The 11751-nt window shown below is 52.1% G+C and overlaps 5 protein-coding genes across 5 annotated transcripts, besides 6 other annotated features; all 5 read right to left on the bottom strand.

The window, feature by feature from the left end:
- Positions 1-475: 475 nt before the first annotated feature.
- Positions 476-522: a microsatellite.
- A 179-nt stretch (positions 523-701) lies between these two features.
- TraAM80_08426 (uncharacterized protein) lies at positions 702-2477 on the bottom strand (the record flags this gene model as incomplete). The annotated part of the gene is made up of 1 exon (XM_029385178.1): positions 702-2477. One exon carries the CDS (start codon positions 2475-2477, stop codon positions 702-704), a length of 1776 nt encoding a protein of 591 aa, XP_029234979.1.
- A 13-nt stretch (positions 2478-2490) lies between these two features.
- Positions 2491-2519: a sequence feature (G-rich).
- Positions 2520-2892: 373 nt separating this feature from the next.
- On the bottom strand, positions 2893-4401 carry TraAM80_08425 (uncharacterized protein; the record flags this gene model as incomplete). Its single annotated transcript, XM_029385177.1, has 1 exon — positions 2893-4401. The coding sequence occupies one exon, from the start codon at positions 4399-4401 to the stop codon at positions 2893-2895; it is 1509 nt and encodes a 502-aa protein (XP_029234978.1).
- Positions 4402-4455: 54 nt separating this feature from the next.
- Positions 4456-4485: a microsatellite.
- Positions 4486-4676: 191 nt separating this feature from the next.
- Positions 4677-4713: a microsatellite.
- Positions 4714-4805: 92 nt separating this feature from the next.
- Positions 4806-5135, bottom strand: TraAM80_08424 (dynein light chain; the record flags this gene model as incomplete). Its single annotated transcript, XM_029385176.1, has 1 exon — positions 4806-5135. The coding sequence occupies one exon, from the start codon at positions 5133-5135 to the stop codon at positions 4806-4808; it is 330 nt and encodes a 109-aa protein (XP_029234977.1).
- A 367-nt stretch (positions 5136-5502) lies between these two features.
- On the bottom strand, positions 5503-7203 carry TraAM80_08423 (anaphase-promoting complex subunit 3; the record flags this gene model as incomplete). The annotated part of the gene is made up of 1 exon (XM_029385175.1): positions 5503-7203. One exon carries the CDS (start codon positions 7201-7203, stop codon positions 5503-5505), a length of 1701 nt encoding a protein of 566 aa, XP_029234976.1.
- Positions 7204-7699: 496 nt separating this feature from the next.
- TraAM80_08422 (putative structural maintenance of chromosome (SMC)) lies at positions 7700-11218 on the bottom strand (the record flags this gene model as incomplete). Its single annotated transcript, XM_029385174.1, has 1 exon — positions 7700-11218. One exon carries the CDS (start codon positions 11216-11218, stop codon positions 7700-7702), a length of 3519 nt encoding a protein of 1172 aa, XP_029234975.1.
- A 289-nt stretch (positions 11219-11507) lies between these two features.
- Positions 11508-11542: a microsatellite.
- Positions 11543-11572: 30 nt separating this feature from the next.
- Positions 11573-11636: a microsatellite.
- Between the last annotated feature and the right edge of the window lie 115 nt (positions 11637-11751).

Genomic DNA, 11751 nt, shown 5'->3' with positions numbered 1-11751 from the left:
GGAACTCGTGATGGCGTAGGTTTTGGTGAAACCCTTCCCTCAACAGGCTTTGAATCCGCGCCCTCTTCTCACTTAGCCGAGCCCCTGTTTCCGTGATTCCGGCTGCCCATTGGCTGCTAACCTCCTAAATCCGAAACGCCTAGTCCTGGAGTTCCTGAAACCGCCTGCCGGCAGCACGCCACTCGTGTAGACTTCCTGTGAAACTGGGCCATGGCACACAGACATCTTGGTAATGTGGTGCCGGTCGCTTCGCGTGCCGTTCCGCCCCGAGTACTTCGAAGGCCCGGAGGCACCCTCGGTTGCACGGCACCGCAAACGAAAAGCACTCATCCCCGCGGCCTGGCCAAGCTCGCTCGGCCACCCCGCCCAAAATGAGCTAATATACTGTTCTTCCAGGGCGGGGGTGCCGCCCGCGCGACGAGGAAAAATTATTTTTCCCTTTCCGTCGGCCCTTCCCTCCGGAGCTTAATCCTTTGCGGGCGCGCCGGCGAGCGGGGCGGGGTTGGCGGCCGGCCGCGGCGGACCCCGCCGCCCCCGGGCCCACAGAAAGAAAACGAAAATAACAAAGAGGGAAGAACAGTTGCAGAACGGCGCGCGCGCAACGATAACCACGCACTAATCGCGAAGGGGGGGGTGTTCTTTTGGGCGGCGCCCTTCCCCGCCTGGCCCCTGCCGGCCGGGCGGTGCACGCCGCGCAGAAGCTACACGGGCAGAAAACGAATGGCAACCGAGGCGCCGAGGCCGGAGGAGAGCATTGCAGGCGCCGCGGCGCCCAGAGACCACGTCCCACCGGACGCCTTTAGCAACAGCTCAAGGGCGAATGCCCAGCTCGCGGCCGTTCGCTCCCCCCTGCCCGCTTCCAAAAGGAGGCGGATGGCGGGGGGCGTGCCGGCTCCCCTCTGGTCGCGGATTTTGCCATGGAGCAGCGCCATGCATTGCCCCAGGTGGCAGACAGCCTCGTCAAACTGCTGCTGCGACAGCGTGCTGGTTCGCAGGGCCTCCCCCAGGGCATCCGAGACGTCGTGGGGGACGCCCTTCGTGCAGCAACCGACGATGGCCGCCGCCGTGCAAAGCTGCTTTGCGGAAAGCTCGCGCCGACACGAACCAAGTTCCTTCGCCGCTTGCCAGGCCGCTCGCTCATTGCAAGCCGCGGCGGCCACGCTGACGCCGGTGAGAAGAACGCGGGGGATTCTTTCCGCCGCCGCCTTTGCAACCCCCAAGGCCGCTACCCAGGCCCCGATGGATCCCAGGCGGAGCGCCAAACCCTCAGCGTAGCGGTGGCCAGGGTTTTCGAGACGCTGGTAGGCCCTGACGCAACTTTCCCAGGCCGCAGCGAAGGGAACCCTGCCCTCAAGCGTTGCTATTCTCAACCAAACATTGTACGTGTGAAGGTTCTTCACCGTCTGCGATGCATAAAATCGAATCGCCCGCTGCCATAAATTCCCCTTTGCCAAGGCCATGAGGGCATTATTGTGTACCGCGGCATGCCGGCATTCATTCGCCGCAAATAAAGGCGGGGTGACCTGGTAAAGAAGCAGCACCCTTTCCCACTGCATCGCGTTGTTCATTAGCGCCATAACTTTCCCAAGAGGAATTCGCGCCGTGTCTTCGACTTTGCTGTTGTAATGCACCAAAAATTCCATGGCGACACGCCATTGCCCAGGGGAACTGGAAGAGAGAAAACAATCAATGGCGCGCTTGGGTGGTGGTTTCCCCCCATTTTGGCAGCTGTAGGTCCGGATGAGTTTTTCCATCCGACTTCCTATCGCCAGGTCGCGCGAGACGGCAAACCAAAGGGCAAGAGCCACCACAACACTAACCAAATAACCCTCATCTTGAGTCACCACTTCATCCTTCAAGTGAGAGACTAAAGCACAGGCATGGCGCCATCCGTGGCGCTGTAGCGAAGCCACACGTTCAATCACATCCAGAAAACGAGAACGCGGGCACACCTCTAGAGCGCTCTTCCAATGCCCTCCCAATGCGAGCCCCATACCTACATCCACACGAACGTCATCGCTTAACCCACCCTCGGCATTTGTCATTTCTCTAAACAGTAAGAGTGGGAGGTTGGGGCTCAGCTGCGACAATTGCGGTGATCGCATAAGAAACCGATAGTGCGAGACACGCACAGGCACCCCAGCAAGTCGCGCCTCCACGAGGCACTGCAATTGCTCTAGAGTTAGTAAGTGATTTTCCCTCGCAGATCTCACATCGTCGTACGTATATAAGCGATTCGCGGTGGAGTAACACGCTAAAATGGTTTCCAACGTGTTAGCCTTTCGCTCAGGCGTGCCGTTCTTGAGAAGCTCCCCACGCAACTGCCGCAGAAGCGACAAAGCATAAGCGTCGACGGTGTGTCCGGGGAAGCCTTGAAGGTGCGCACGGCACACGCAATCAAAGACGCCCGCACCATCGCGGCATCGAAGATACGGCGGTGAGGCCAGGTAGCTCCGCAGCGCCTGTGCCCAAGACATGGCGCCCCAAATTCACTCACACACACCCCACCCACCCACTCAGCGCCGAGAAGAAACAGAGAGAAAAACAAAAGACACATTTTCATTTTATAAAGCCACGGTAGCCAAGCATGAAGGAGCAGAGTAAGCCTACAACAAGGGCGAGAAGGGAGTTGCAAGGGAGCCGCCACACATGGTAACAACAGCTGTCGTGTTTTGTTTCCCTCCACTCAACCGATGTCGCCAAAAGGCATGCAAAGGAGAAAAAGATCTTTGAAAACAAATACTTTGTCAAGTCACGCATCATGAAGTAGGGAAAGGATAAGTAAAAAAAAAAAAACAGCAATACACACAGAAGCGCTCATGTACACGCACGCGCACCCACAAAAAAAAAGGCAGACCGAAAAAAACTGTACTCAAAAGTTTGTTTTCTTCTTTATCTTGAATCCGTTTTATTTGTTTCTTTCTGAAGTCCATTTCGTTTGACCTTCACCAGCCGTGGTGTTGGCGCGAGTTGCTGCTTGCTCCATCGCTCAGGAGCGCTTCCCCCTACAGGTGGTTCACGCCACTGGCGAAGACGAGCCTCTACCTCGTCAGCCAAGATGATTTGCGTTTCCTTCGTTCGATAGGCGTCATGGGTGCGCTGCACCTCAAAACGATCCACCCCCACCTTTGCCTTGACCCACCATGCATCGCCCAGATGGCGCCCTAACAGCGGTTCTGTGGCAAGAAACTTAAACGGCATACCATCCGCACGCCGCCCATGGATACATACGCCACCGTCCTCCTCAAACAGTACTTCCACAATGCTTTCACCGCGAGAGCCATCACCCGCACAATACGAATTATCTGCGGCTATGCGCAAGAGACCAGGCTGCTGCACAATACTTGGGGTGTCACCTGCAGGCAGGTGACCGCCGCAAACAATCGCTATCCCGCTTCTATTCAGAAACTCCACCACGCCAAGTCCCAAGTAGTGAGGGCCATCTGGCTCAACAAGGGCGTGAACCACCACAGAATGTGGAACGAGAGAGACTGGAAAAGCGTATTCTCGCAACAAGGCTCCATCACCACCTGACGCCCATTGCCTAAATTCCACCTCTTTAAAATCATTTAAAGCGTCAAGCCACTCATCAGCCGTGGCATGTTTCATCATCACGTTACATTGTGGCAAGGTTGCCCCGCCCACGGAGGCATGCCTCTGCGGGAGTATCCCAGCATTCTGATCCACCACACTTCCGTGAACGAAAAGAATACCATCCAGCACTTCAGCTATCTTCCCATGTTTCAAATACTCATAATATACACCTCCAGGGTATGCGGCATCCATAAAACTTTGCGCCACCTCGGCATCAGCCACGGGCTCCCCACTGCTCCGCATCTGTTGCAGCTCCTTCCTTCTGCGCTCAAAAGCTGTAGGGGCCCCCATTTTGTACGTCAAAAGCCACTGAATAAACGTGGTTTTAGTCACTACTGGTGGTAGGCCATTTTCCTCCAAATACTTCGCATACGACAGACATTTAGTGCAATCAGAAAACTTTGACAAGGCCACTGGAAAAACCAACATTTGGGCCGCCTCCGGCGATAATTGTGCTGCGTCCACAAGTACCTGTCTAATAGGGGCGCCAAACACCATCTTGTTGAGGTCACGATTCCCCAGGATGAGATGCACACGTGTTGGGTAGGCGTCACGAAAGTCCAAGAGCGCCTTGGCAAAGGTAATGTCGTCACCGTGGTCAAAAACGTCACCACCGTACACAAAATGAGAAGTGCTGTCACGGAAAGTGAGATGCCCATTGGTCCAAGAAACAACTTTGCTTTGATCGGTGTAGCGAATAAAGTATGAAAGGTTGCCTTCCACGTCCGTCACAAAAGCGGTGCGGCGGTGCATGCCACAGCGACGCAGCATATACTCCGCCTCTGTAGGCTTCCCTCGTCCTCGCATTTCAAGACCGGCGTGTTAAGAAGGGGCGCAGCGGCATACATACGTACAAAGTAGACAAAAAAAAGCAAGCAACAACAACAACAATGATCGGAAGATATGTTAAAATGCACAGGGGAATCACTGCAATTAATAACAGTAATAGTAAAACAAGTGCAAGAGGTGTGCTTTACTTGAGCCATACATATTTGGAGGGCGGTGCAAGGAATGAAGAGAGGTCTGCATGTGTGTATGGTGAAGCTCAGCGACAAGATGGCAATCACACACAAACACAGCAAAAAAAAGGGAAAATAATAAAGAAAAAAGAAAAAAGAATTGGAAGAAGGCCACACCCTGTCACAGATAGCAGGGGCATGCTCGTTTTAATTTCTTTTTAGGCACTACTTTCCCTCCTTCCCATCTCATCTTTACGCCACAACACCATACACGGTTAATACACAGTGCATTGCCTTAGTTTCTGCGTGATGCACATAACAGGCATCACTTGCAGGGTTCCAAGAACACGCCGAAATGGCGTTAAAACCAGCACCATTATTCTGAAAGACGACACAGTGCGCTATGTACTTTCTAGGGAGCGCCGCCTCCTGTGTTAGACGCTGCACAACGTTCTCCGTGATGGCAGTCACGATGGCGGGGACATTTTCATGTTGGTAACTCATCACCGGCATGAAGTGCCGCGCTACCACCTCCTCACATATGTCCTTTGCGTCATCGGCAAGTGTGAGCTTCTCCGCCATTTGAATAATCTAGTTCGTTTAACCAAGCAAAACCTTTTTTCCCCGTTTATTCTAAGCTATCGTTAAATATCCGGGGATATACACAGCAACCGCGAATCCCGCGCCGTCCTTTTTGTTTTCCTTTTGCTTCACCTTCCCTTCGCCCTATAGTTTCCCCTCACTCGTCCCCGTGCAAAGGAAAAAACGCTAGCGCCAAAACAAGCATCAATGGTGCAAAAAAAAAAAAAAAACAGGAATGCATGTCAGGACCTTCAAGGTGCAAAACACATATACCGCAGTCCTTTGGCGGCACCACATCCTCCACAACTCTTCGCTCCACGCCCGAGAAACGCGGCAAAAGCAGAAAAAAAAAACTAAAAACTTTTTTTTAGACATTTGGCTCCACAACTTCAGAGTCCCCCATCCCCAATTTCTCTAGACAGCTCTTAATATACCCGGCTCGTCGTGGGTCCAAATCCATCGCGGTGTAGTAGTACTGTAGCGCCTGATCGGGCAGGCCCATTAGATGCACACACTTTGCAAGCGTCACGTACAGCATTGCCTCATCCGGGCACTCTTTCGTCATCCCCAACAATTCCCTGCGGGCCTCGTCGAGGCGACCAAGATGAATCAACACCTCCGCACGTTGATGCCGAGCACCAAGATTGCTTGGGTGTCGCCGGATAGCGTTTTCGTAGATGCGAAGCGCCTCATTCAAACTCTCCCGTGAGGCACCACGTCGGTGATATGTGGCGGCATATCGGTTCACGATGGCCGGCAGAGGATTAATACTGAAGGCTTGTCGAAAGTAATGGCGTGCCTTTTGCAAATCTTCGTTTCTAAAGTATAACTCGCCGAGGCCGGCGTAGGCGTTGTAGTGACCAACATCGATCAGAATGGCCTCGTGAAATGCATCCGCTGCCTCAGACTTTAAATCCAAGTACAATAGCTCGTATCCACGCAGAGCGTGGGCGGAGGCAAAGTCATGATCCACTTGAATGGCGCGGTTAAGCATACAGAGAGCCTCCTTTGACTCCTTTACAAGACTGTGCGCGTTAGCCACAACACACAACGTGATGGGCGAGGTAGGCATTTCGTTAATAAGTGTTTGCGAAAGAGAGCCTAATGTTCCCATCTCCTTGCGTTGCCACAGGGCAGTGCTATAGTACACCAGCGCCGGGTCCGCCAGTCGCCACGGCTCCACACGCCTCATATGAGCAAACACCTTGGTTGCGTTCTCCACATCGCCGTCGTGAAAGTACGCCATGGCGAGTGCGCCCAGTGCCCATCCTGAGTCTCGCTCGGGAAAAGTTTCATGTTTAAGCAATTCCTGTGCCTCTTTGCATCTATAGGTCCACTGCATAAAAGTCACAGAAGCAAAGCGGGACAAGTGGAGTCGCACTGCCTCCCGCTTCCTATGCCTTTGAGTGCCGCCCCCCTCACTCATTGAAGAACGACGCATGACATCTTCCGTCAATGCTACAGGCATTGTCGCATCGGCATATATAGAGCACACTTCTTTGCGTGGGGTTAGTGTCATCTTAATATGGTTCTCAAACGCCATAAAATTAAGTGGATCTAACAGGGCACTTTTTGCGAACGTCTCTTCGGCGTAACTACGACGAAGATGCTGACGACACACACCCAACCAATATAGTACCTCCGAACTTGATCGATGCCGCTCAAGCTCCTCAAGAAAGCCCTCTCCCTCCATGTACCGTTGCGTCATACCACATGTCACCCCCAAAAGATATTGACAGTCCCATCGCGCCGCAGCATCGGCAGTGGTGCCGCTTCCACCACCAGTGCTGTGGCCACTGTTATTGCTATTTGTGGTGTTTGAAGCAGCAGTAGTTGACATCAAAAAGGGGTAATGCATCCGCAGAAGCCGGTAGGCTGTTCCAGCGTCCCCACTTGTAACATAGCAATGCGCCAGAGTGTGTAATGATTCATGTGTCGGTGCCAATGCATAAAGTCTCTCCGCACAAAAAATAGCATTGGAGTACAAATACTTCGCAAGACTATCCTGCACAGCTTCCTTTAAGCCTTGCACAGCGAGGGCTTCCTGCCGCTCTCTATAAAAAACCATGTTTTTTTTTTTCCTTCTTTACTCAACTAACAGTTATACATGGATGAGCGTACATAGTGAAAGAAAGCTCAGAAGCATGTGCAGTTTATACTTCAAGTTGAATGCGCCGCTCCAGCAACCTCATTTTCCAAGAGCCTCCCGCCCAGCCCAAGCAGCATACCTTCTTCACCCTGCGCAGAGCACAACCCCCCTAACAAGGAGAAAAACAACAACAAAAGGTAGTCCCAGAAACAACTTTATCATCTCCCGTCCTTTTTTTTGCCCCCTCGTTCTGTAGTTTCCAACTAAACTTTAATGAATTCCGTGGGTATTCCCTGTTGTTCAATCTATTATATTTCTTTTCATCCATCGCATGTATCTTTGGAGTGAAGAGGAGTTCTCCAAGGACTACGAGAAAAACTCCTTTAAAAAAAAAACACCCATCCTCTCGAGTGATTCTATCTAATGGAGCACCCGTTCACGCCATCGTGTGAGCCACCCCCACTCTTGTACTTCTTCACGCGTGACCTGCCCCTGACTCAAGGCGGGTAATTTCTGAATAGCCCTGCGTGTTACTCACCTGGTAAAGCACATCCGCATTGTTAAACATCCCGTCTTTCAGCGAGACAAGAAGAAATTGGGAGGATGGGAAATGTGTCTGCAGCATACACCCAATATTTTGCGTGTGACTTGGGTCAAGCGCAGCATCCACTTCATCAAGGATGTATACAGGCGCCTGACGTACACGGAGAATTGCTAAAATGAGGCATAACGCAAGCAACGAGCGCTGCCCACCGCTCAGCTCCGACAGAGACTCTTTTTCCTTGCCATTAAACATGACCTTCACCTGAAGACCGCAGAGATGTTGCCGATCATCCCGCTCCTCCCGCAAAACGGCCGCGGCACCGGGTAAGCAATTTGAAAAAAGTTTGGAAAAGACACTGCTTACAACTTTTACCATGCGATCCAGTGCATGCCATTTCTTTCCTTCAATACCTAGGATACATTGCTGAATGGCATCTCTGTCCTCACCCAACGCGGAGCGCTGCAGCACTAACTCATTGTATTCCCTTTTACGTTCCTCGTAGAGAATGGTGGCTTTTCGATTTAAACGCTTGGACATGACGGCGGCCTGAGACTCCGCCTCGCGCAATTCCTGCAAGGTGGCAGTCGTTCTTGCCTTGTCGTCAAAGTAATACGGACCTTCACTTCGTCCGAATGTGTGTCGTTCCTCCACCAACCAGGCATGGCGCCGTTCTGCCTCATGTACAGATTTCTGCAGTTCCTCTGTTGCCTTAGCCGCGTCGCGGAGATCCACCTCTGCATTTTTTATAACTGCCTCAAGGGAGGACTTTTTTACCATGAGCTGTTGTAGTTCCTCTTGTACCTCTTCTACCTCCTTCTCAAGACGTGTCCGTTGCTCCTCCAATTGTCGTAGGTGTTCTACCACATTCTGCAACTTTCCGCCTGTTTCACATAGTTGCACCTTGGCTTCGTCACGGGCGGCAGTACGGTGTGACATCTCTTCTTGCACGTCTGCCATCTTGCGCTCCAGATCTGCCGCCAGCTGTGTGATGTCCGCTTCCATGCGGTCAAACTCCGCTGACCCCGCCTCCTCCTCACGGGCGAGTGCACTACATCGTTCCTGTGCTGCAGTGAGTTGTTCGTGGAGTTCTTTGCGCGCCTTGTCAGGGTCTTCACGGGTGTGTTGTTCGAGCGCCGCTTTACGCTCCTTCAGCTCCCGCAGTGCCGCGACCTCCACCTCATGTTTGCGTCGTTCCTCATCAAGCGCGGCACCCAACTCCTCCACTGGACCATTGTTATCGCCACGTTCAAGCTGCAGTTTGTGCTCTGCCAATCCTACCGCCTCCTCCGCCTCCTTGTACCGCCGTATAAGGGGCGCCTGTTGCCGCAGCTGCTCCTGAACATCCTCCAGCTCCGCCTCCACCCGCGCAATCTTCATCTGTAACTCCTTTACAGGGGCTTTGCGCTGATGGTACACACGAACCTCTGCAAAAATATCACGAAGGTGCTGCGTCGATCCACCCGTCATGAGCCCATTCGGCTCCACCAAATCCCCGTTAAGCGTGACAGCCTTGCATCGTACGGCTGGATTGTAGGCAAGCTCCTGAGCCAGGGCCAGTGAGGAACAGACAAAGAATTGCCCGTACACATGCTCCACTACGATGCGATAAGATTCATCTTTAACTTCTATCAGGTCTTTTGCAATGGCAAGAAAGCCCCCCATTCGTGCAGCAATCCGCTTCGCCTCCTCCATACGTGAACCGTCAACACCCTTTGAACGCTGTAACGTGTTCAACGGAAGGAATGCCGTGCGTTGCCGCAGCCCATGACGAATAATCTTTTCTGCAACAAGATCATTTGTTACAACAACACGCAGTAGTTGTGTTTGCGCCCCCACCATCAAAGCCATTGCATACTTTTCTTCCCTTGGTCCAATGAGCTCTGCAACCCGGCCATAAATATGTTGGTCAAGATCTGGGCACGCGCGACGGTCGTAATCCACGTCAAAGCCACGACCCCCATTGCCCATCTCACGCTGCAGTGCATCGTTCGCTTTCCAGTGCTCTGCCTTTAGCTGCACAAGTTCCTCCTGCAGTGCACGTCTCCGCGACTCAAGAGGAGCCACCGCTGCATACGAACCTGCCTCCGCATCAAGGCGCACATGTGCCCTCGCCAGTTCTGTTTCAAGCTTCGCAATCGTCTCACTCCGCGCAGCCGTCTTCTGCACAAAATGTTGCAACTGCCGTTCCAGCTCCTTGACACGCTCGTCACACCGTCTTGCTGCAGCACCGTAGTGGATCATCTGGCGTTCAATGTCGGCACGTTCTTCTTCTAACGACATGCCGGACATACCGGCTCGCACCCCGGAGATTTGCAGCTGTAAGGAGCGCTTTAGCTTTGCAACATTTTCCTTCTCTATACAGAGACGCTCCACAAGTACGTCTCGCTGCTGCTTTTTAGACGCAAACTTCTCCATTCTACCTTGTTGTTTCTCCTTTTCCTTTTCCAGTTTGCGGAAATTGTCCTTGAGAAGGTGCAAGGCCTTTTCGGCCCCCTCCACTTGTGCCTCATCTCGCGCTAGCTGCTTTTTAAGTGAAGCCTCCTCTTCGTGAAGGGAAATAAACGCCTCCGCAGGAGCAGCAAGGGCTTGCTGCAATTCCATCAGTCTCCGCGTAGCGGTATCCTCTGATGCGGGCAGGAATTGCAATTGTTCCTTTGACGAGGCGATATCCCTCTCCAGTGCGGCGCGCCTCTCCCTCCGCTGCTCCAACTGCTTTAGCTGCTCGTCATACTCAAAGGCGACACGAAATCGACGCTTCTCCTCGATGCCCTCGCTCATCTGCACAAAACGTTCATACTCATCCTGATCTGCCTTCATGGCAAGCAGCATTGGGCCTATCTGTGTCTCAATGTTATTGTCAATCTCCTCCATTTTTTTTTCCTTGCTGCGAATCAAATTCTCAGCAGTGCGTCGACGGTGGTCAAACGCCTTCGTTCCGACCGCTTCTTCTATGAGAGAGAGAATATCCTGGGACCGCATGCCAATGAGTTTGTGTACCGTCCCCTGCAATACCATAAAGTGGGGATTGTCAACGTTAAGGCTGATGCTCTCAAAAAAACGCTTTACCTTGCTCTGCATGGAGACGGTGTTATTCAAGAAAAACTGCTGCTTCCCACCCAGCTTAATCTGCCGCCCAACTGTGATGATGGGATACTCTTCACAGCTGTATCCAGGCGGCGCGGTACGAGGGTCATCGTTAATAAATTCAATCGTGACGCGCGCCGCATGAACACCTGTTGTACCTGCCCGAAATATAAGTTCCCGCGGATCCTCTGCACGAACACGTTTCAAGTTGGTGATACCCATAACAAAACACACTGCATCAAATATATTTGATTTTCCACTACCATTGAGACCGGTAATAGCGTTGAAGTGTGGACTCAAGTCCTCAAGGGCCTTGCGATGGGCATATGACTTGAATCCGTCAATGACGATGCTCTTCACACGCATAGCTTCCCTGCTCAGTGTGTGAGAGCCTTCACTACAACTACCGCTGCCGCCGCCACGATCAACGGGAAAAAATGAGAGAAGGGAAAAAAGTAGAAACGGGAGTAAACGCGTGGCAAAGAGGTTATTTATCGGCATTTGGAGTGCACAGCTGGATCGAGAGGAGCTTTGCGCACGGCTCCCTCTTCTCTTACCTCTTTACGGGGACAAAATCCTCCTCACATCTCCCCCTTAACCTCCTCCTCCATAGAGATCCAAAACCACGTATACAAATACAAAGCAGGAAACGAAATTGTCTTTGTTGTTGTTGCTGTCGTTTTTTTTTTTTTCGTAGAGAGCATGATGGGCGCAAAGACGAAAAACAAAAATAAAAATCAAGACAATGAGCAAGAAAGAAACAACAACAGCAACAAAAAAAAAAGACGACCACTCACAAAAATAATAATAACACATGCATACGCAGACAAGCAAGTAAAAACGACCGTCAATAGAAGACATCTCTTTCGGAAACTCCTTCATTCCTCTCTCTCTCTCTC

Source organism: Trypanosoma rangeli (assembly GCF_003719475.1).
Source record: "Trypanosoma rangeli strain AM80 chromosome Unknown Tra_15.4_contig_00413, whole genome shotgun sequence".
NCBI classification, from domain to species: Eukaryota; Euglenozoa; class Kinetoplastea; order Trypanosomatida; family Trypanosomatidae; genus Trypanosoma; species Trypanosoma rangeli.
The sequence above is the reverse complement of the archived record's forward strand: the minus strand, read 5'-3'. Positions and strand labels throughout refer to the sequence as shown.